At 40.4% G+C, this 24864-nt stretch overlaps 1 protein-coding gene across 1 annotated transcript; it reads right to left on the bottom strand.

The window, feature by feature from the left end:
* Window positions 1–599: 599 nt before the first annotated feature.
* Window positions 600–24330, bottom strand: OLFM4 (olfactomedin 4). The gene is made up of 5 exons (XM_037163269.2): window positions 24073–24330; window positions 19179–19328; window positions 12503–12715; window positions 9548–9707; window positions 600–2640 (listed from the first exon to the last, which is right to left on the bottom strand). Exons 1-5 carry the CDS (start codon window positions 24316–24318, stop codon window positions 1838–1840), a joined length of 1572 nt encoding a protein of 523 aa, XP_037019164.2. The 5' UTR covers window positions 24319–24330; the 3' UTR covers window positions 600–1837.
* Between the last annotated feature and the right edge of the window lie 534 nt (window positions 24331–24864).

Raw genomic sequence — 24864 nt, 5'->3', positions numbered from 1 at the left:
TGGATCATTTGGAAAAGGAACATAGGCCATACAAATATAGTCTAACATTGCAAATAATCAAATCAGTCGTGCAAATTAATAAGTACATAAGGTCATATCCCAAAAGGAAACAGTGCGGTCTCATACAACAAAAGCTGCCAGAAAGAATGGATTTTAAAGGGAAATGAAAAAGCCAGCTTGGCTTAGGACTCCTTTAAAAGCTACTAATGTTATCGTGGTGTTATCTGTCATCGTGGTGTATATGGTCTACCGGGCACAGCTACTTGGGGGTAGCTAATCTCTGTACCTCACAGCAAGGTATGAGCTATTCTATTTTATTTCTAATTTTAAAAAAAAAGAGTAAATAAGGCCCTGGCTGGTGTAGCTCAGTGGATTGAACATAGGCTGCAAACCAAAAGGTCACCAGTTTGATTCCCAGTCAGGGCACATGCCTGGGTTGTGGGCCAGGTTCCCAATGGGGGCCACATGAGAGGGAACCACACAATGATGTTTCTCTCTCTCTTTTTCCTTCCCTTCCCCTCTCTCTAAAAATAAATAAAAAAATATTTTTTAAAAACAGAGTAAATAAGACAACAGACAACAAAAGTTTCAAAGCACATCTTAATCATTTATTAAAAGGGGAAGAGTACAGCATTGAAGGAGCCAACTCTATGCAACAGTACTCGAGAGCACTAAAGGAAAATAGACCATGACCAGATGATAAAGCCTTCAAAAGCACAGAAGCGCATACAACTACAAGCTGTTCAAACTGCATTGATTTACGAAGTACCTGCTGCAGGTTGTCTATATTTCTCCCTCAAAATTTTTTATTTTATTTTATTACAAGTTTCGATCTTAAACAAAGACAAAAATTGCATGAAATAATTGCATGACCTCACACAAGTCACAAATGCTGTAAGGGCTTTGTTATATAACAAGAAATGCTGTCATTCTATTACTGCTGTGTGATTTTGTTACAGTCTTTGAGTCATGTAAGCAAAAGTTCATGATGAGAAAAAAAGTAACTTCATTTATATCCATTCCATAGAAAAACCAGCTAATTTGTATAAAAGGCAGTAGGTAGGAAGAAGGTGGGGAAAATTGGTTGGTAAATCTGTTTCCAATTTTCTAAGCTTCCTTGGGATGAAGTAGTAAAATAGGAGGGTTCTGCTGATCCTTATATAAGTAGACAATAAGGAAAAAATAATCCAGTGCCTCATTTCCAGATCCATATGGGGTTGATTTGCAATGTACAGTTTAATATATAAAAGGGGCTTTCTCCAAAAAACTCAGTACATTTTACAGATAAAATACAAACACACTAAATTTACTTATCTGCTCCATACAAAACATCATTTCAGATGCCAGCAAGAAAAACAAAGTTAGAGATTTTGTTCTTCAAGAAGCTTCAGGTATTAATCTACCTAATTAGGCTCCAGGTTTCATTCAGGTATGGAAGAATTAGTCAGGCTACATGGAGGAGAATGGTCATTGAGCTCTCTTACCTGTAAAAAGTATCCCTAGAAGCCATATAGAGTTCTCTTTAAGTTTCTTAATTTCCAGATGTCACCTCACTGAAGGCTTTCTTGGATTCATAATGTCCCTGGACCCCTGACAATCACACCCTGGAAGGACCTTATTTCACTAGGGAAATGCATCCCAGGAGGCAGGGGGCTTTCAAGAAAACTCATCAAATCAGGGCAAATATCTTAGGTCTCTAGTGTGGTAGAATTATGCTCACAAATATTAGTACTAGGCGAATATACTCTTAATCACCCCTGCAAGTCTCTAAAAAAGTGGAGAATACCATTTTTTCAACTAACATTTTATTTCTCTCTCACCCTAACACCTAAACAGTTTAGACAGGTTCCTGCTCAAAGACAAGATCATAATTTAGAAGGTAGCCATCATTATACACATAAAGTTTCTGGTCAAAAGGATGATAATTAATGCTCTGCACAGTTTCCTGCATCTTGTGCATTATAATGTTTAGTGTGCCCTCTTTCCCTGTGTTTGTGTCATAGTAGTAGAAAATCTCTTCTTTTCTGGTGTTCAGAGTACGGGTGGCATACAGAACCCCACATACCATGAAGGCGTTAGAAACAGATGGTTTATACTGCTTGGTATACCAAGTGTTTAGCACCACAAGTGTGGTATCATTGAGTTTACTGATCACCATGTTACCAGTGCTGGCTTCAGTTGCATAAATCACCCACAATCCCTTCTCATCTACAGCCAAGTCAATATCTTGCCAGTCAACATTAGCATATGAAAAGCGGTTATTATAGGCAGCATCAGGGAGAGTTTGAGTCACAGCAGCTGTGTTGGTAGTCAGGTTAACTTTGGCAATGGTGCGGGAGTTGTACCAGTTGACATACATGTTGTTTTTGTAAACTACTGTACCACCACCCTGACCATAGAAAATCCGGTACTCTCGGGGATTTAAATACAATAGTAGATCATCCAGTGTATTATAGAGTCTGTAATATTCCAAGAGTTTCCCATCTGTATTTAAAGGCGCCACCCAATACAGCCCTTTGTCTGGATTCTGGGGAGAGTAATCCCGACCCCAGGCGCCATACTTGAAGGCAAACCCTCTCCAGTTGAGCTGAACTATAGCAGGTCTGCTGATGTTCACCACACCACCATGAGCACAGCTCCCTAAACAAACAAGAAAATTAAAAAGGCATTCTTAGAGAAAATGAACAAGAAACAAACAGTTTAATATCCTAAGAACTAAAGAAAGCCATAAACATTTTTCTCATCAAGGTTCAATGACAACAGTGGTTCTGATGGAGAAGAGCCAAAACCTCTCTTGGTTTCTGTCTCAGTGCAAATAGGCTGTCAGCTCTAGAGAGAACAAGCTTACATTTCTGTGGACTGTCTCTGAGTCTAAAAAATGAGGATAATGAAACCACCAAGGTTAGAGGGGTGGCTCAAATTCAGAAAAAGGGGATTTGGTAAGTTTAATACATTTTTCTATCAATAAGCATTTCTCAAATAGTATTTCATTTCATTTTTCTTATAGAGAAATCAAAAAGCAGGATCATTCCAGAATCTTACCTTGCTTCCATAAAGCCAGAAAGTGCCACTCACCAGGGTCAGGGAGAATCAATCATAATGAAGGAGAAGATTTTCCTGTGCAGCTCTCTTTTCCCTTCACAGTTCTGCCCTCCCATGGGACCCCAAGTGCGTATCCATGCCATTTACCAGTGCTGTCCCAAGCTAATGTTAACAGAGGAAGTTTTGAATATGGTATTTTAAAGATACAGAAAGATGGTACTATAATGGTGGGATTTCAGCCTTGAGAAGCCATGGGAGTTACTTTAAGGCAACATTGCCTGCTCTGTACCCAAAGCATAGCCCGTCACATAGATCACTTGGTGATCATCTTGCTTCAGAGTTATAAGGTGGGTCCTCCTGCTTATAATCTGTATTCTACCGCAGCACAGAATGACATGCAAGTACTTCATCATTCCCATTCTGACACTGTTGTCACAATGTACACGATCAAGTGGGACCAGACTCACTAAATCTACATCCCCTCTAACACTTGGGTGAATAACTCAGGCTGAACAATTGGCCCTTCACATTGCCTTTCCTCTAAAATGCCTATAAACCAAAATCATTTCTGAACTATAAAAAATAAAATAAAAATTTTCCTTGTTTTTATAATAATCGAAAGAGTTGAATATACATTTTCTAGGATCTTAATAATCCCCTTAAACTGGGTAAAATAGTTTATTGAATAACAAAAAATTGCAACTTCAAGTACATTTGAGGTCACTTTCCCTCATCTGGCTACCTGGAGCAGAGGAGGTGCGGGAGGAGGAAGCAGAACCTGAATCTCTGACTCTCTGCCTCTGGCTTTAAATGCTTGAAAGGGGGCCTGGCTGGTGTAGCTCAGTGGACTGAGTGCAGGCCTGCAAACCAAATCATCACTGGTTTGATTCCCAGTCAGGGCAAATGCCTGGGTTGCAGGCCATATCCCCACAATGGGGTGTGCTAGAGGCAACCATACATTGATGTTTCATCCCTCTCTTTCTCCCTCCCTTCCTCATCTCAAAAATAAATGCTTGGAGGGAATCAGGGAGCCATGGAGAGCACGTGTGGTGAGCTGGACCCAAAACCAGAGCTCCAAAGAATTGCACGAGGTTAGCATTGGGGGGGGCAAGGAGTGCAAAACTTTTGTCTCCAAGTCTCTGTTTCTGACCCATTCCCTTCCTTGCTAAATAGCTCCCCCTCTCCCTGCCTCATTCAGGGACTGCTCACAGGTGAAACCATTACTAGAAATCCTGCTTTTATTTTTCCAATCTGCTGGTGCTTTTTGGTCCCAGAATTAAATACATGCTCCTTAAATGCTCTCATAAATCTGCAGCTGGTGGGAAAGCCAGCCAACCATACAATAGGTAGAAAAATGAAACAATTCTGTACCCAACCTCAAATAATTTTGCATGTCATTAAGCAAAACACAGCCATGGGTTTATTTTAATAATGCATGCACCATTTCATAAATAAAAAAGCAACATGTGTTCAGCCCAGAGACTGCTCCCACTAAAGAAATAATAAATAAAATTATAAATTATTATTTCTTCTCCTAAAAGTGATCTCTCAGATGAATGCTTGTTTGCTTTTGTTTATGAAACAATGCATGAATTATTAAAATAAAGTTAGCAGTGTGTTCAGTTGAACGATAACAAAAACTGTTCGAGTTTCCATATGCTACTAACTGGATTTTCTAGTTAAAATAATCTTCCCAAGAACTTATTTATTCAACTGCATTTCACTCTGAGGAAATGAAAGAAAGTCACTTTTTTCTTGAAGGTTAGAAGACTTAAGAACTGTTTGCTTAATTGAATCTTGCCTTCCTGAAAAGGAAATATCCCAAGCCAATAGCAACAAAATATTTAAAGAAAATTTATGATGCATATAACTAACTCAAGCATTATCATGGGGTTAAAGATAATAAACTAGTCTGCCCTAGATGTGTAAATACTTAGATATGAATGAACCAAAATAATCTTCTCTTTAAAATCACTGCTACTAGAAGCACCAATAGTAGTAATGACTCATCATTTTACATGTTGGCAAGAAAATTAAAGTTATACCTGGTATAAATATTAAAACTGTATGACCCTAAATCTCTTTTGCTCACCTCCCAACCATTCCTAAATACTCTCCTGTTCTTTTTGTTATCTTCACTTTATGCTCCTTTGAGCCATTTTTAGGATGTTGGCTTTGGTCAAAAAGAAGTGAATACAGGCAAAAAAAAACCCAACAACTAAGCATTGTTGCCAATACTACAGATGTGGCAATAGCAATGAAAAGCTATGGCAGATTTCCCTGTTTCCTGGCAACAAACAGTCTTGGAAACAAGACTGAAACTGACAGCCGGTGTCCACTACTCATCTAGCCCAGCCAGAGTGTCCAACCCTACCCCTACCTACACATCCCCCTTAAGCTTCTTCCCACACCTCCTTATCTCATGCCCCTTCCCAGTCCCTTCCTTAATTTCAAGAGTGTGTTAGGGACACTCCATCCCCCTCCTTACATAGCTCATCCGAACTTTACCCTGCCACTGATATAACAACCCATTGCCCCGCCATGACCCAAGAATTGTGAAAAATAATGAATCATTTTGCATTTTCTGGTGAAAGAGGACACAGCATAGAACTGAGAGCAAAAATACCACTTTAGTACCTCTGCAAGCAAGGAAGAAAAGATAGTTGGTATTAATCAGGTTGGTGAGTTGTTAGAACTTTCTTGTCACTCCAGGAATCACAAGTGTACCTCTCTCTGTTAGAGCATCTATGCAGGGCAGCCTGGTGTAGTGAAAATATTACCACATAGATTCCAGTTCAGTCCTGACTCCAATACTTAGTATCTGTGTAACCTTGAGCAAGTTACTTAACCTTCTGAACTTCAGTTTCCTCATGTTAAATGAAAAATAATAATACCTACTCTTCAAGACTATTAGGAAAAACACAAAGAAAGTAAGTACATGTAACTCACTAAATGGTAACTAGCAGCAACACACTCATATGAGGTTACCATTGAAGGAACATGTGACTATCTCCCTTCCTGGATAGTAGCTTTGCACCCGTCCTGGTGACCCCAGTACTAAGAACAAGCCCAGCTTTACAGTGTTTATAGAATAAAGAAATGAAAGACTAATCATATCTCTTAAATCCAGCTACTTACTCACACTGATAAAACACAAGCCCTCTACCCTATTATATATCTAAATTTTTAGAAAACCCTGGTGTTCACAGAATATGATTCAAGGAATCTTTAACACAATGGTAGCTTTGGTTGGCAGTCTCTTCACCATGTAATTCATTAGACATTGCCATGACATTCTGAAAATATCCTGGGAAGCCACATGATGAGATTTTAAAATACTATAACTTGGTTTTTTTTAATATCATAGTTAGCATTTTTCTTTAAAGCCAAACATTATATGTCTGCAGAGGAAACTTAATCTTAGATCTATCAATATGTTTTCTCACCTGGGCAAGTGAACTTTGAGCCAAGAGGAGAAATATAGACTTGTATTAGGCAATTAAAACAGTAGTAATCATAAAATAATTAAGATTAAATTGACTGTGAATAATTGGATATATGCTACCCAACACTCTCCTCTTCCCTAATCTTAGGACTTTGGCAGGTCACCCCGAATCTTCCTTGCCCTGGTCAACCACCAACCACTTCCCGAGCACTTACATGTATCTGGCATTGCCGAGCACCATGGTGCTCAACCCTTGAGCGTCTCTATCACATTTTGTCTATGCAGTCATTTAGATTCAAAGGAAAGCCACAGAGAGACAGAGTCAGTTGTTTTCAGGGGAAAAAAGTTAATGAGCACAAGGCCAATTATTTTTGATTAGGAAGTTCTAGGAAATGAAGCAGAAAAAGATGGCATTTGCAGCATAAACCAAGTGTTAAGTGCACTTTATTGAACCTTTACTACATGTCCTGGTTCTAAGATCAAGCTGACCACAGGGATAGCAAACCACAGCTGCAAGGAAGGGGCCAAGAGAGCACAGAATTACTTCATAGCTGAAACATGCATCCCGTCTTTTTTGTTCTATGCAACTTTGCAGTCCTAAAAGCAAAGAGGTCAGATTTTCAAGTCCCATAATAGTGAGAAACTTTAATTAAAGTCTCCACAGGCTCACAACTTGGTACTGCCTGGGGATTTTTCAATTCTGCATTGTCAACCAGCCTAAACAGAAAGAAAGCAAGTGAAAGAAATTGATTTTAAAACATGACAAAAAGTCAGTTTAACATAAACATCATAAATATAATATGAACAAAGCTGGAGGAGGGCCAAGTGACTTGGCCAGGATCCAGGTGCAGCCAAGGTTTTAGGAAAGTGAGAAGAAATCTGGGTCCACTTCACTTAAACAGCACAGCTGGGCTGGTATGGCTGACAAAAGTCTAAGTGTAAGGACCTGGGGAAAAGTTCTAGGGAAAAAATATCCTAATAAAAATAACCCAACAGACTCCCTTGTTTTCCTCCTTAGATACTAAGCAGTGTTCTTTCTCCCCCACCACTGTCTGTGAATTTTATTGGCACCTGACATTCTAGGTCCTGGGAAGACCAGGAAGGGAGGGGCCTTGCATTCCAGCCACAGGTCTGTCACTCCCTGTGCTGCCTCAGGAAAAGCAGCATCCTCACCATCTAAGTCCCCTCCTCTGAGAAATGATGGGTCTAAGCTGGATGGCCTTGAATGTTCATTCTGCTCTAAAATGTCCTTATTCTAAGAAATGTATAGAAAACTGTGCTGGAAAAATCTGTTCCATGAGGGAGACTTGCTGAGGTTAAATAAGGAAGAAAGAAAGACTCACTCAGGCATTATCAGAGGTTGTCATTGCTTCAACTCCTGCCTTCAGGGAGCCCTTGGTGGCACAGCACGATAAGCACTCATTTACAATGCATGTTGGCACCGCTGATCCCAGACCCAATTTAGCCTCACTTTGTTACAAAGGACAGAACATGGCCTTTGTCCTAAACCTCCTCTGGTATGTCAGGCTATGACAGATTCCCAAGTGCAGAAGGAGGGAGAGTCCCCTGAACAGGACCAAAAGGTTGATAACTATGGCAGTATGTAATTAAAGCCTTAAACAAGCCAGCTACACTGACAAGGATCCAGAAGCACAAGGCCTAAAAGGAAGCAGGTTGTGACAATAGGAATTGATGAAAATAACAAGCGCTGACTAGGTGATGAAAAGATACAATGCACACCCAGGCTGAGATGCTCACGACCTGCAGCAATTGTTTCTCTGTGACAAGGCGTCTCTGAGGGACAGGGCTGAATGCTGCGGCTGAGAGGCTGGCTTTAGTTCACTTGGAGGGATGTGCTGAAGCACACAAGGACCTGGCGCTGCCTTTGTTCACAGCAAGGTTTTCACTTCAATTATCCTCGTTAGTAATAATAACAACTGCCAGTGCGTAAGTGCCGATCATAAGAGCTCTGAGCTCCCCGAGCCTGTTTCATTACTCTCACAGCAACCCCGCAAGGCAGGCACTATTATTCTCCCATTTTATATGTGAAGAGATTAAGGATCTTTTTACTGTGGTCACATAGGTGGGAAGCTCAGGTCTTTGGGGTCCCAAAGCCATGCTCCTGACTTCTACACCACACTGCCTCTATTTGCATTCACCAGGAACTTACTGAACACCCGCGTCTGTGCTCTACTGGACCCCAAGGGTGATCCATTATAGAGTGTGATGTCATTCCTCCCCTCCTGGAGTTCAGTCCAGAGGAGACTGCAGGACACACCCACAAGTACAGGACACGTGAGGCCACCCATTAAATCCTCATGGAATTTCAGGATGCTCAACATGCATTTAAGAAAAGCACAAAGGAGCTCTGGCTGGGTGGCTCAGTTGACTGGAGCATCATCCTGTACGCCAAAAGACTTCGGGTTTGACTCCTGGTCAGGATGTGTACAGGAGGCAACTGATAAATGTTTCTCTTTCACATTGAGGTTTTTCTCTCTCTCCCTTGTTCTCTCTCTCTCGCTCGCTCTTTCATCCTCTGTCTAAAATCAATAATGTATCCTCATGCAGAGATTAAAAAATTTTTGTAAGAAAAATAAAAAGAAAAGCACAGAGGAAAAATAAAGAGGCAGAGGGAGGGAGGGTAGGAGAGAAGGAAAGAAAGATTCAAGTCATTATCCCAGCTCATCAGATAAATGAGCCAATCAGCCCTCACAATCCACAGGCAGTGTGGAGTCCATGCAGATTCTAGAGGCTTTCACCAGGCCCCTGACAGCAGCTCCATCACCAGAGGGATATTTGTCCTGTTAGCAAATGCAAAGGGGATATGTGTAACATGTGGATTTTGTTTTTAATCAACTCATTGTTTGTGCTTTTCCTCTGTGAGCTCCAGAATGTAATAGTTTGTTAAACTACTAGGGAAGGAGATTTAGAAGATGGAAGGGTATATTCAGAATGGCAAAATACCCATTCTTGTTTCAGGGTTACAATCCTGAATCCCTTCCCACCCCAACCCAGGCTTCTGGGGGCCTGGCTCAATTGGTAGAAATATGGCATGTTTACCTGGAGCGGGACGAGGTAGGGCAACAGGGACATTTTCGACTTTAGAGGCCTCACATTCCTTCAGCTTTTTCTTCAGAATCGCAATTTCTCGGCGAATAGTAAGGACATTGTTTTTGTCCAGTGTCTCAAGCACCTCTACCAGGAGAGTCATATTCCTTATCTAAGGAGATACAAATTCAGAGTGACTTTATATTATTGTGCAATTTCTTTCATAAACATTCCAGGGCTAAATTTGTCCCTTAGTGAAACATTGCTAGAGAATACACTCGAGATTCTTCTGAATGGTTTCATTTGGAAGAATACATTTTATGGTTTAGCATGAATGCCTGTCAGATCTCAGGCAGATGGGTATGACAAGAAGAAAATGGCAAAGATTTTAATAGCTTTAATAATAGAGCACAGGCTCAGTCTAAGCACCCACAACTGTCCATTAAAGTTCATTTCTAATAAACTCCTATAGACTCATATTTACTCCTGTTGTATCATAATTAATTTTCTAATGAATGGTGAAGAACAGAGAAAACTTAAATTATAAAATATGTAACTAGAATTCTCAATTATAGCCCATCCTATGAATGCTAGTAAGTTCTCACTGATATAAATTACCCAGCAATGGTCTTTATCTACAGAGTTTAAAAGACTTCACTAAAACACATTTAAAAACTCGTTTAAAAAGGGTTGCCAGGACTTCGGGACAAGATGGAAACATAGGTAGATACTCTGTGCCTCCTTGCACAACCAAAAGGAGGACAATGACAATTTAAAAACAAAAAATAACCAGAACTGACAGAACAGGGAACTGTATGGAAGTCCGACAACCAAGAAGTTAAAGAAGAAACATTCATCCGGACTGGTAGGAGGGGCAAAGTCAGGCAGCAGGGTCAGAGAGGACTCGCAGCAAGGCAGCAGGTGTCAGACCAGGAGGTCCCACATTCTTGTGCAGATAAACTAGGCAAAACAAAGGGGGAGCAGGAACTCCCAGCCTCGTAAGAAAGTTCACTGGAAAGATCCACAGGGTCCTAGAATGTACACAAACTCACCCACACAGGAACCAGCACCAGAAGGGCCTGATTTGCTTGTGGGAAGCTGGAGAAGTGACTGAAATCTGGCAGAGAGCAGAGCAAGTGCCATTGTTCCCTCTTGGGCCCCTTCCCCACAAATAGCATCACAACCCAGGGACTTGGGTTACTCTGCCCTGGTGAACACCTAACGCTCTGCCTCTCACTATGTAACAGATGTGTCAAGATAGAAAAAGTGGCCCAAAGGAAAAAACAGATAAAAGCTCCAGAAAAAATACAACTAAGCAACAAAGAGGTAGCCAACCTGTCAGATGCACAGTTCAAAACACTATTAATCAGGATGCTCACAAAATTGGTTGAATTTCACTGCAAATTAGATGAAAAAAATAAAGGCTACACTAAGTGAAATAAAGGGAAATGTACAATGAACCAACAGTGAAGGGAAGGAAACTAGGACTCAAATCAACATTGTGGACCAGAAGGAAGAAAGAAACATTCAATCAGGACAGAATAAAAAAAACAAGAATTTGAAAAAATGAGGAGAGGCTTAGGAACCTCCAGGACATCTGTAAACATACCAACATCCCAATTATAGGGGTGCCAGAAAGAGAAGAGGAAGAGCAACAAGTGGAAAACTTATTTGAACAAATAATGAAGGAGAACTTCCCCAACTGGCACAGGAAATAAACTTGCAGAAAGTCTAGGAAGCTCAGGTAGTTCCAGAGAAGTTGGACCCAAGGAGAAACACACCAAGGCACATCATAATTACATTATCCAATATTAAAAATAAGGAGAGAATCCTAGAAGCAGCAAGAGATAAGGATACAGTTACCTACAAAGGAGTTCCCATATGACTGTCAGCTGATTTCTCAAAAGAGACCTTACAGGCAAGAAGGGGCTGGAAAGAAATATTAAAAGTCATGAAAGGCAAGGACCTACACCCAAGATTGCTCTATCCAGCAAAGCTTTCATTTAGAATGGCAGGGCAGATAAAGTGCTTCTCAGATAAGGTCAAGTTAAAGGAGTTCAGCATCACCAAGCCCTTATTATATGAAATATTAAAGAGATTTATCTAAGAAAAAGAAGATAAAAAATATGAACAGTAAAATGACAGCAAACTCACAATTTTTAACAACCACACCTAAAACAAAAATAAAAAACTAATCAAACAACTAGAACAGAAACAGAACCACAGAAATGGAGATCACATGGAAGGTTAGCAACAGGGGAGTGGGAGGAGGAGATGGAGGGAAAGGGTACAGAGAATAAGTAACATCGATGGTAGGTGGAAAATAGACAGGGGGAGGGTAAGAATAGTATAGGAAATGTAGAAGCCAAAAAATTTATATGTATGACACATGGACATGAACTAAAGAGGGGGAATGTGGGTGGGAGGGGGTGTACACTATGGAGGGGAGTGAAGGGGGGAAATGGGACAACTGTAACAGCATAATCAACAAAATATATTTTTTAAATGGGGCAAAAAAAGGGTTGCCAGTATGTAGAGAGAAGTTCCAAGAGGGATCATTCAGAAACATTACGTGATCATTCAAAAGGAGAAACAGACCTAGTAAATCCAAAATCAGGTAAATTTTGGCTTTCTAATTTCATGAGGATAAATCCAGAACAAAGAAGGCACATGACCTAACCTGGCCATGAAGTTGTCCATATCATCTCCTTTCTAGAGACATTAAAAGGCCATTTGGTTCTAGGACAAGACCCTGATTATTAGCTGACATCCGCTCCTCAGTCAATATGTACCACTTGTGTTTAACATTAGTCAGGTGTCCAGTTCTTCCCAGAACACTGGAATATTTCACATGGTCATGAGAGGGTAGAGACTTAGAAGTCAGAAGAGAGAGATTCATATATTCTTGTACTAACACAACTAAAGACACTTATTATCAATATGTTGAGAAGTAAGTTCACCTCTTACCTCTACTTCCAGCTGGTCAATAATATCTGAGCTTCCAACAAAACTGCCCTTCAGCTGAATGATCAGTTTCTTCATCTCCTCCACTTCTAGCCTGATGAGCTCAAAGTCCAATTCAGTATAAGAAATGGTATCTTTTTCCATGATCTCTACCCGAACAGTTAGGTTTGAAAGTTTCTTTTCATAGATACTGATTAATTGGACATATTCCTTCACCTGAAAGGAAGTCAAAAAGCTCGTCAGTTCTCAGAGTAATATCATACAGTTTCCTCCACTACCACACCCTTGGGGGCAATTTGATTGTTATCAATCATTTTTTAAAGAAAAAGATCAAAAATATATTTCACAATATAGTTTTAATCTACCCAAATACAAACTAAAAAGAACTTATTACTATAATGGGGAGAGAGTAGACATTGCACTTGTATAAATTAAAATAATTTTGCTTCAGAGTCATCATCACTCACAAGTACATTTTCATCTCTAATTTAGTATTTGAAGATATTACCTCTACAAACTAAACTGGTCTGAATCAGAGTCTCTTGCCTTCTCTCCTCCCATTAATGCACATGCTGTAAATCAGAGTTTCTCAACCTCAGCACTACTGATATTTGGAGCTAGATTATTCTTTCTTTTTGGAGGTTTTCTTGTGTGTTATAGAACGTTTAGCAGTATCCCTAGCCTCTACATGCCAATAACACTCACCCACCCACCAGGCATGACAACCAAATATGTCCCAGAGATTCCTTAATGTTCCCTGGGGACAAAATCACCACCACCTCCATCCTTTAGTGGTTCTAAAGGTTCCATCCTTTAGAACCACTGCTCTATATACTTCCTAGAAGAAGGACAAATACACCAAGTAGAATTCTTTCCTTGTTCACCATATGAAATGAGTTTTGAGACCCTTTTCCTTTTACAAAATGGCATAAAGACCCAACTTACTACACAATATGTGAGTGTATGTACAACTATGAAATGTTCATTTCATTAAGTGAACCCACATTTATTCTAAGAACTGATTATTGCAATCAGACCTTTAAATTACACATTTGTTGCATACATTTGAATGTCTGATCATTACTTATGATCATTACTTATGAATTACTTGTAAGTTAAAATACTTACAAAAATTCCCTTGATGGTTTACTGTGTAATTGGAATCTCCAAATGGATATTTCAATAAACACAGTTGGTGGTTCTTTCTGTGTTTGATCTCTAAAAGAAATGCCATGGCTTTTTAAAAGACCCGTTCATTAAAAGTTACTATTTTTACATTTAAAAAAAAAATTTGAACACAAGTGATACTTTCCCCAAAACCACGCTTATGTCAAGTAGCTGATCCACAATACTTGGATGAATTCAGAGCCAGATGTTGGTCTCTAATACTTCTACTACTGAAGGCAGCCTTAACTTTTGTCATTTTAGCCCTTCCACTCAACCCCACTGTGCAAATTAGTGTAGACTCATGGACTGCAATCCTGAAGGGCCAGAGCTTCAGGCAAAGAGGATTTTAATGAAAGTTGAAAATGCAGCCCTTAGCACTGCTGATGTATTTCCTCGGGCAACTGATGCTCACTGCCATCAGATGTGTCATCACTCAGAGGATAATAAAGCTGGTGACATTTTGGCAGATAAGAAGGTTAAAATTATATATATGTACACACGGTCTGTCCAGAGGGTATCTAGCCATATAATATGAAAAAGACATTTACTGAAGAAGATACAAGATATAAAAAACATTGGATAGAGGACAATGATGGCTCAGTCCCCTTCAAAGCAGGCACCTTGGGACCTCACATAGTTCTCCCAACTGTGATCAGCTGCCCCATCATATTTTCCTGAATCTCATTGACAGTCTTAAATCCCTTTCAAAGGTGATTTTAGTTTTGGGAAAAGCCAGAAGTAACAGGGTGCCAAAACTGGGCTGTAGGGGGACTGAGTCACTTGGCTGATCTAATGTTTCACAAAAAAAAAACCGTGCACGAGTTGTGACGTATGAGTGGGCACATTGTCATGATGAAGCTGCCAATCACCAGTTGCCCAGAGCTGAGGCCTTCTGAATCATCTGAATAGTTTCTGTGGAGGAATGTTCCAGTTTAATGCAAAATCTTATTCAGATTCATTGCTCTACCCATTCAGTCATTTTGAATGTGACAACCATGCAGTACATGTGCTCACTCAACAGCATCTACCACCCCCACTGACTAGTACAGTGAAGTTGTCATTGTTCACACATGTGCATTCCAGTCCACTCTCCTTGGCTGCCAGGTTACATCAATATCACACAAACCACTCTTGCTATATTAAAATGGCTGGACTTTTTCTGGACAGACATAGTATACATACATATGTATAAAACCTAACAAGCCCTCTCAAAAGTACAAACACAGATAAAAGGCAAACATATTTCAATTTCTAAAATAAAAATAATCAGACATGAAACCTTGCCTTTGCTATAATAGTAATTAATAATAATAATAATAATAAAGTCCCAATTCATTGCAGAAACGGAAGCTTACAAAATGAATATTTTTGCTGGAATTTAGCCTTGCCACCTCCTATAATAAATGAAACTCCCTCTGCCTTCCTGGAACATTTTGGTGGCAGATCAATCGCAGCTGTTGTTCTACAAAAATGAGTGATTCAGAAGTCATCCCTGCTAAACAAAACATGGCTCTCACTGAAAACCAAGACATAACTTGGAGTTTGTTTCCTCTGATAATGGATGCTGTGCCTGTACTAGTTTGGCCATGAAAGGAAAGGTCTCTGAATATCTGTTTGGGAGAAGGTTTAGGTTCTTACAGCTGACATTTAAAGGAAAGCTCAGTGATGTTTGGGAAACCTGGAATCATCCATGGGGTTATGGAAAACAGGGGAGAATTTGGGGATAAGCCAGAAAATCTTGACAATGTAAACTATGTAAGCTTATTGTACAGATCTCTAATGCTAAAATGGCATGGAAAATTCTGAGAGCATCTCAGCTCTCTCTAGAACACAGGTGGTAAACACAAGGCCAGTGGTCCAAATCCAGACCTTCACCATGTTTCTATCCAGCAGCAGCACTGAGCTCTGGCTTAACTGTTAAGTAGTTACATTTATAGTCTTAAAATTATATTTGGCCCTTTGAAGGCAACTGCAAGGCTAATGTGGCCCCTGGTGAAAACAAGTTAGACACCCCTGCTCTAGAGGCTGCAGTCTTAGCAGAGGCAGCCCAACTTGACCTTGAATGCATAGCGAGAATATGGGTACAGCCCTAAGGGGACACATCCTTGTGTCAACATCTCTACTCAAGGCTCCTCATCACTACAAGTTGAGCTTTAAAGATTTATCTCTGCTTGTTTTTAATTGACAGCCTTACATTCAGAGCTTCCATGCTTATATTTGCTATGCACATATATGTCACTGATGCGTTCTGAGAGTCAAGGTTTGTTTAGTTTCTTTTTTTGTGGAATGTTTGTGTTGTTCTGTACAATAAATGTGGTCCTGCAATAAATATGGTACAATACAGCAGGCTATTAAGCTAAAGAATTAGTCTGGCTCATGTTTCTCCCAGTTCCCCAAAAATCTGTGATTGTAACTATGGCCAGATTATTTGAAATAAGTACATGTACTTTGCAGCATACTCACTTTAATGTATCGTCAAAAATAAATTCAGCAATATTACATAATCTTGAATTGACCATCATGACAAAAGAAGCACTTTGGAGCTACACCTACCTAAACTGTAATCTGACCAGTACCTAGTGGGCATTTGCCCTCTTAATTTTCTCTGAGCTTTAGCTTCCTGCTATAAACTGGGACTAATGGTATCAAGCTTAAAGAGTATTATGAAGACTAAAGATAATATATATTAGTGCCTAGTATAATGGGTACCATGTAAGTTACAGCAATTGTTAGAGAAATAGTATCTCAGTTTTTTTCAACCTGACCTTTGAATTTATTATATTTTACTGCACAAAACATTGCTCAATCAATGTTGCTTGTTTATGGGTTACCTAAATGTCTCAGGGTGCCTCAATCTTCTCATGCATGAGAATCTATTAGCAAATGCTTGATATTAAATAACTTGCCCCAAAGACCATAACCTTCCAGAGAAAATAAAATCCTGAGCTGCCTTTTTTGTCATCCCCTTCTGAAGAACAGTCACAAGAGGACATATTATAAACAACAGAAAAGTGTGAAATGCTTTCAGCATCTCAGACAGAGACATAAGTCTTCTCTGTGTACTGGCAGGTAGTGAATTAATGTAAGGCAGTCAAACCCTTTCCACTGGCCTGCCCAAATGGGCATTCCCCCGGGCCTCTAGATAAACGGTGATTTCCAAGGCAACCTAGAGACAGCTATAATAATTCACCTGGAAATTCAAAAGCTCTTAGCTGAAGAGATAACTTTAGATTTGAAGTCATTAGTGACCCAGAGCCTCTCCTTTTGGGTCTGCACTGGAGGATGGTATCAGTATGGCTGAGAGAAAAGAGAACTGGGATTAATTCTGAAGACCCAAATTCCTGACCTGCCCAGAGAGGAATTACACTTAACATTTATGTCTCTTTACCTTTATGAACTTCAGTTTTTCCACCCCTAAAATTAGAAGGAGAAGGCAAACATATCTGCTTTGAAAGAAGAATAAAAATGGAAGCATTTAGAAAAGCACAAACATAACGTGTTACTGTTATTGTTTTTATCACCTGTCACACTGATCTATTATGCAAATTTCAACAGTCAGGACTATTCCTTTTCTAGGCCTCAATCCCCAGGTTTTTTTCAGGACCAGCCACTCACATTTTCACAACCAAAATTTTCCCCACCTACTCCGCACTTCTTCCCTGCCAATTCTTAGCAAGGCAGATACCACCTGCCCCACTCACAGAACTGGAATTAAACACCCCACACTCACAAACCTGGCAAGATTCATGCTCTCCCTGAAGCAGCATGGGGTTTCACACTGCCCTTCACACTGCTGCCAGCAGAAAAGACATGCAAATCAGTAGCCTGCACCATTTCAAAGCAATGACTCCACTGGAAAAGATCTTTACCTAGGATTATTCTCCACTTGTTATGTTTTTATGCATAACTTCTTATCTGCACTTGATTATGCTGGAATAAGGCTATGAATATTAATGATTGGAATTTATAATTTAGTGCTGTGCCTTTTCTGCTGATTAATTCAAGGACATTTATTTCATAAAAAGCTAGATTCCAAAAGTAGTCAAGCACATTTTCCTGGACACTCATTTAAATTTAGAATATTTATCTACCAATTCAGGTTGAAAGCAGGGTGTCAGCCTCACCAAAATTTTTTAAAAGATAACTATGCTGGATGTTGTGGTAGCTAAACTTAAATATCTCGGGAAAACTTACTTTGAATCTTATAGGAAGGCCAGAGCTCCCTGTAAATTAATGGAATGTTATTAAATAATGTATAATGTGATTATAGCCTAGCATGAACTCCACCTGTGCAGAAAACAGGAGCCTTTCACATTTTTAACTTGGCTTAAAAGGTAGAAAGGGTCAAAACTGGAATGCAAAGTCTGCTTGCTCCAGCCATTTCAGAGAAAGGCAAGCCCTGTAGGAGAACTTCCTCCACTTGAGGAAAGAGTTAATGGGGGGCGCGGGGGTTGAGTCAAGGTCTTTATTTACCAAGGCTGAGTGACTTATTAGTTTTGATTCAAATTCCCAGGGAAGCCTTCAGTTTTGGTCTAATGCTGGACATGTGAAAGTAATATTTCCACGAGACAATAGATGATAATCACCCAAAAAAGACAGTGGCTAGGGGAAAGAAAGTAAATTGAAAAGAGGAAATAAAAGGAAGAGAAAGAAAAAAAGAAAGAAGAGGAATAATAGGCAGAAGATCTGGGGGAGTAGAGGGGGAGAAGAAACAGGAAGAGAAAGAGAAGGGGCCTTCCAAAAGTAAGAGAAAACCAAAGGAGTTTCAAAAATTTAAGAAGAAAGGGAAAGAAAGATTAAGAGGATGCACAAGAGAAAAGACTGAAGCAAGGGGACAAATAAAGAACAAAAGAGGAGTAAATGAATAAGAATAGGAGAAAAAGTAAAAGAGAAGGAACATAAAATAAAATATAAAGATGATAGAGGAGAGAAAAGAAAGCAAAGCTTAGAGGTAAGACCAACAAGAGCAAAAGAAAGGAAAACAAAACAAAAACAATTACAGGGTTGGGGTTTGCAGGGAGAGCTCAAGTCCTCTTTCCAACTGCATGAGTACCGCCATGCTGAAGGGCGTCTATCCACGGCATGAATAATTTCCATCTATTTTCTCTCTGGGCCCCCACTTTTCCTGCTTGAAAGAACTCCATACCTACTGGAATAAACACTAAAGCCTCCATAGGATGCCAACGTGCTGTCTTTGATTCAGTGAAGAATAGCTGCTTAGAAAGTCCTGAATAAAAAGTGTTTTGTGAAATAATGAAACAAAAACAAACTCAGACATACAGACAACCTAATGGTAGTTTCAGAGAGGAAAGGAATGAGGTGGATAAAGGGGGTCAAATGAAAGAAACTAGACTTTGGGTAGTAAGCACACAATAGAGTACAAGATGTTGAATTATAATGTGCACCTGAAAATTAGAAAATATTATTAACCAATGTTATCCCACTAAATTAATTTGTAAAGTGTTTTGTTTGTTCTTATTGAGATAGTGTGCGAAAGAGGGAAACTGCTTACTTTAGAAAGCTCTCTCTCAAACTTCTGGGAGAGAGTGAGAGCGGTGCTTTCCAAGTGTTCCACCCTCTCCACCGGAAAGGCAGTGTCTGGCAGGGCCACGGAGCACAGGCAGGTCCCGCGGTCATCCCGGGAGCCAGTGAAATTGGAGAACTGTAAATAAAAATAAGTTCAACATCAGTAACAAGTGGAGAAATGAGCTTTTTGGCAACTGGGGTGACAGAAATTGGCTTGTCAAAAGAGTGCTTAGAGGCAAGCAAGTGGAATCCAATACATAAATGAATAGAATCATAGGAACTAGCTAAAACCACCATGTTTCACAGGCAGTAAATACTCTTAGAATTTTAGTCACACCTTCACCTGTTTAGCTAAACTACTCTGTCAGCCACCTTTATCTAAAAGATAATGCCTTTCCTGAGGAGGATTAAAAGAAATTATTACTGTACCCATAGAAGGAAAGGGAAATAAAGAACAGATGAGAGTCTAACTTTAAATTCCAAGTCTACCAGTTACTGAACATGAACCCTTTTTAAGTTCCAGTTTCCCCACCTGTCAAAGATAACCTATTTTGCAGGGTTATCCTTCAGATTAACTGCATAGTGTAAACCAAGTCCCTGGCACAGGGTAGGTGATCAGTAAATGTTACTTTCCTTTTCTTTTTCTACTTACTCCTTTTCTTTTCCTCACTTTACCCAAACCCCAACCCAATTCATCCCCACTGGAAAGAGAAAAACATCAAGGATATGGGTTACGGTGCAAATATACAATGCAAATTCACATCCTGTCCTTACCAAGGAAATCGTATAATTAACATCCTTCAAAATTGAAACAAACCAGCCATTTGTTAAAAACTGAACAATGTATGAGTTTGAAGGTTTTATGCAATTTTTTAAAAAAGTTTTCCAGCTTATACCCTGGCCAGTGTGGCTCATTTGGTTGCAGCCTCATCCCATAGACTGAAAGGTTACAGATTCAATTCTTAGTCAGGGCACACGTCTAGGTTGTAGTTTGTCCCTGGTCAGTGTGCATACAGGAGGCAACCCATCGATGTTTCTCTCATATCGATGTTTCTCACCCTCTCTCTCCCTCCTCTCCTCTCTCTAAGCATGTCCTCAGGTGAGGATAAAAAAATTTAAGTTTCAGAAAAGTCACTTTAAAATATTTAATGTGTCTTTAAAATATTCAGGCTCACACTTCAGTGCTACTGCATATTTTAAAATGACAGGTTTGAAATATCCTGTTTCTCTTTTTCCCCCTTTGAACTTCTCTAAGGGGATCCCACCACAATTAACATTTTTTATTACTACTATTGCTTTACAGAGTAACTCTTGGCAGTCTGACAGCTAGCCCAAAGCTCACCTGTGGAACATCAACAGGAAGTATCTCTGTTTGGAACCAACAAGAGAAGAGCAATGGTTTGCAGAGTCTGAAAGAGACTCAAACTACACCCCACAAAGCTGAGGAGGTTAGCTGGCTGCAGCTAAGGTTGTGTGTCCTGTGCATTTAATGTCCACTGACTTCCATGATTTCCAAGCAAGCTGGACCTAGATACTTCTATAATCAAGATTTATTCCGTCAGTGATCTCTGGCTTTGCAACTAAATTGTTTGTTAAGTTAACCTAATCTTCTTTAAGATGACCAGATATATATATATATATATATATATATAAATCTGTACCCCCAAGTCTCTACACCAGATAAATTCCTGACAATGGCTTCACTTTTCTTTACCAATCACACCCACACCTGCAGGAGCTGAGGAGTAAGAAGGAGGAATAAGCAGGTTTACCCTGAATGCCAGGGCTGGGAGGTGGGTACATGAATAAGGACTGGACAGGCCACGCTGGGAACCTGTCACAGAGGCAGGCCAGCTTCCCTCGGAACCAACTTTATCATTCCCTCTGAAGCTAGAAAGGCTCCAACTCAAGTATGCCAAGGTTTTTACAAAAGGGCCAATATATCATGGACTTTTGAAGAAATAGCTTATTATAATAAGTGTCTGCCAAAAAAAAAGTCTTGCATTGCATTTTGACAAGGGAAGGTTAATTAGCTGCACAAGGCAGGATTGGACCATTCTTCAAGTTCTCTGAAAAACTCTGTCAACTCAGAGAACACTGGAGATCATCAAGCAGTCTCAGACAATCAACTAGAAACTACTAGCTAACAACTTTCCTGAAGTTCACCTGAAAGGCAGGCAAATCATTATGAGCCCTGCTGACAGTCATTTCCCTGGCTTCTATTGAACATCCCTGTCCCGGGGCTGTGGACTCCCCAGCTGCCATCCTGCTTATCATCAGTCCAGCGTGCTCAGCTGACATCAAAATGGGCCATAAGTTTGATCAGTGTCTCCCATTAGAGATATTTCTGCTCCTCACATTCAAAGACAATGAAGCTAATGGTGATGGGTCTCTCTCTGTGGTGAATGCTTAAACTCCATGTGTGTGTAACACAAGGAATGAAAGACAAAGGCAAGCACTTGTCCCTTCGGTTATTGGGAGGTATGTGACTCCCCTTGTGGAGGGCAAATAGGACCCTGTGTGCCCCACAAGACACCATACTCTGGTAGGTGCTCACTCACTCGACATGTGTTCAATTAACATTTACTGGTGTCCACAATGTGCCAGGCTCTGGTGGTAGGGAGATAGACAAGAACTGATTCCTCCCTGTGAATCAGGCCCATTTTCATGATGAGAGTTGTCTATTTTTTTCCAACAAGCCCCTTAGCCTGGTGACAAAAATACATGACTCGTTCCATTTCTGACTCTGCCAGTTACTGTGTGGAGCAAAGCATGGAGCATTTTCTCATCTGTGAAATGAGGATGCTGAGAGCAGCCCCTTCATGATGGGGGGGATGGCATCTGAGGCTTGTAGAGTCTCTGAGCACCACAGCAGAAGGTGTAACTCACATTTGTGATTTGAGGTGGCAATTGGCTTTAATTAGCAGCCAAGTCTAAGTGCCTGTGAAGATTCAAGGCATAAAATAATGGTACTCAACATTTTCAAAGTACAGAAAATGATACATTTGGAACTTGCTCAATGACAGTTATAAAGGGGTTTTCCACCACTTTCCAAAGTGCTCATCAAGCTGACAGCCAGCCCTAGAAAACTGGGTTTCTAGTGGAAGTGACAGCTTATAGCCTACTGTAGAAGAGAAGCTGGAGCTGTAATACTGACTCACCAGAGGAAGATCAGTAAACCAGGAAGGAGATTGGAACCTCCAAGTGCAATTTAACTACCATTTCTTGTCTACTTTTAAATATTTATCACCTTATCAAACAACAGGCATTTTGGATTTCTGTTTCTTGGCCTACATTTTATTTTCTATTTATTTTAACTGATCATCTTACTCAAATACTGATTTCTGATTGGTGATGAAGTTTCAAAATAAATTATTATTGTTATCTCGTTTAAAAATATATTAACAAGTCTAATTGTCTCTGTGAAAATTGTTCATTTAAATGAAATAAAATGATGCATCTCAGTTCTGGCTACAAAGAAACTTTGGACATATTCAAGATTCCCAAAGCAGTCTCTTTTTAGAAATAAGCAGTTTTCATCTATCTGCCTTGAAAATACAGTAAGCTGCATAGAGAGAGATGAAGAAGAACATGGGCAGACATTTTGAGCTGTGGAACTTGCTAGCTTATAGTGACCTTAAGTCAGTGACTTTATCTCTTTAAGCCTCAATTTTCACATCTCTACAATGGGATCATTAATTTTATCTACCTCTTAGAGTTAAATAAGATGATATATACTATGTACTTGACAAAGTCCTGGAATTTATTAGGCACCCAATGAACACCACTGATGACATTTTTGTCTTGGTCCTATCAAAACCATTTTTAATCAACACATTTTTATTGCCTATATATTCTTGATGGTAAAAACAACAAACAAAAGCCTTTTCCTCCTCTCTTCCTATTGGCCCTTCCACTCAGACATGATCGTGTAAGACCTGACTTGTGAGTAAAGATCATAGAAATGCAGGGGGATGGTTTCTGGAGGATTTAAGACTCCTCCACCCCAAGTCACCCCTTAGCATGGAAAGCCTAGGCTTTGCAGAGCAAAGTTCCTACTGAAAGGCCCAGAGCTCATGTGGGCAGAGAATGAGGAACTTCTTCTTGCTTCCTAACCTCTCATCTCTCCACACCTTTTTCTATTTCCTTAAGGTAGGTCCATAGGACTCATTGCAAAGAACTGGGCTCACTACACGTTCTAGTGATGTAGCCTCTAGTACATGGCTGGTTTTGTTGATTTGTTTGTTGCTGCTTGTATTATTGTTTTGAGCTGGAAATGGCTCTAAAAATTTCCTATAAGGAAGATTAAAAAAGAATGATTACTCCTCCAGGAAAATATGTATGTGTAATAGAACTTTCCTGGAGACCAATGTCTCCTCCCCTTACTTCTGTTGCCCATCTCCTTTACAAAACGGGCTCAGGGAGACTGTCAGAGCTCCAGCCAGACTACTGTGGCTCTCACTCCAGGGCTATCCTTCACCATCTTCAGGGTCTCTGTTGGGCAGTAAATCAATTAGACAAACTTTTCTGGAGCTACTACAGGCAGGGTTGCTTCCCTAATAGCTCTCATCCAGGACAAAACCTGGGCATCTCTACTTCAGAGTGCCCTTTCTACACCTCTCTCCATTCTAAAGTGCAGCCAGGCTAGGGAGCCTCTGTAAAGCTTAGATTGTTTCCTGAACTGAGATGTCATCTCTCTTGCTAACAATTTAATTATTTCACCCAGGTTTTAATTCATTTTCTTGGCACCTACGGTTAACGAAGATAGTCGTAAATCTTTTAGAGTGCTCAGGTCTAGCCATCCGTGAAATTATATTCGGGTCCCCAAAAAGCAAGAGGAAGGGAATGACTGCGGCTCTCAGACTTGGAGGCCTACTCACCTGGGTCCCAGAGCTAGAATGAGATCCGGAGCTATAACCATATCCGAAGCTGCCGCCACTGGCTGCCCTGAATCTGGAGCCAGAGCCAGAGCCAGAGACGAAGTCAGAGGTGACCTTACTGAGAGGTGAGGAGCTGGGATTGGGGTAAGAGGCCAAGGTTCCCGAAAGCCCCAAATCCTCTGCAGCCCCTGCAGGTGGGCTGAGGAGGAAAACAAGGACTTGAAGGAAGGCGAGGCAGGGCCTCATCTTGTGCTTTGGCTGGAGCAGCTGGCTTCTGCCCAGAGTCCAGGGGATTTTTATAGTGCCCAGTGGGGATTTCCCCATGGCCAGTCTGTGGGGAAAGAGGAAGTCACCAGGGAACACGTGATGGCCCTGAGAGGGTCAGGACACCCAGGAACCTGAGTCACCTCCACACCTTGTCACTGAGCCCCCACTCTGTCAGCTGCCCTTTGATCTGGTCATCTCCTGCCAATATTAATTAAAATGTGCTTTTTCAAGCCTAATATCTCATTTCCAACATGCTACTTCCTTGAAGGAAACGGTATCAAAGAAATCTTTGTGGATGAGACAGAGTTTTGAGGCAGGTCCCAGGAGAGAGAAAACTCATGTCCTTTGCCCAGTAGCCACTTCTAGTGGCCCATTTCGCTGAGCTCTGCTCTCCAGAGAAAGGCAGGGAACTCCATTTAAAAACTGTCTTTGTCCCCAGGGTGTGATTCCTTCTTCAGTTGCTACTGCCCAGGTTCTCCCCATTGCAGTGTCTGCCTCTAGACAAAGTTATCTCAACAACTCATG

The sequence above is a fragment of the Artibeus jamaicensis genome, unplaced genomic scaffold (assembly GCF_021234435.1).
Source record: "Artibeus jamaicensis isolate MK-2021 breed Jamaican fruit bat unplaced genomic scaffold, CSHL_Jam_final contig_415, whole genome shotgun sequence".
Classification (NCBI taxonomy): domain Eukaryota; kingdom Metazoa; phylum Chordata; class Mammalia; order Chiroptera; family Phyllostomidae; genus Artibeus; species Artibeus jamaicensis.
This window is presented reverse-complemented; position numbering and strand designations above follow the sequence as displayed.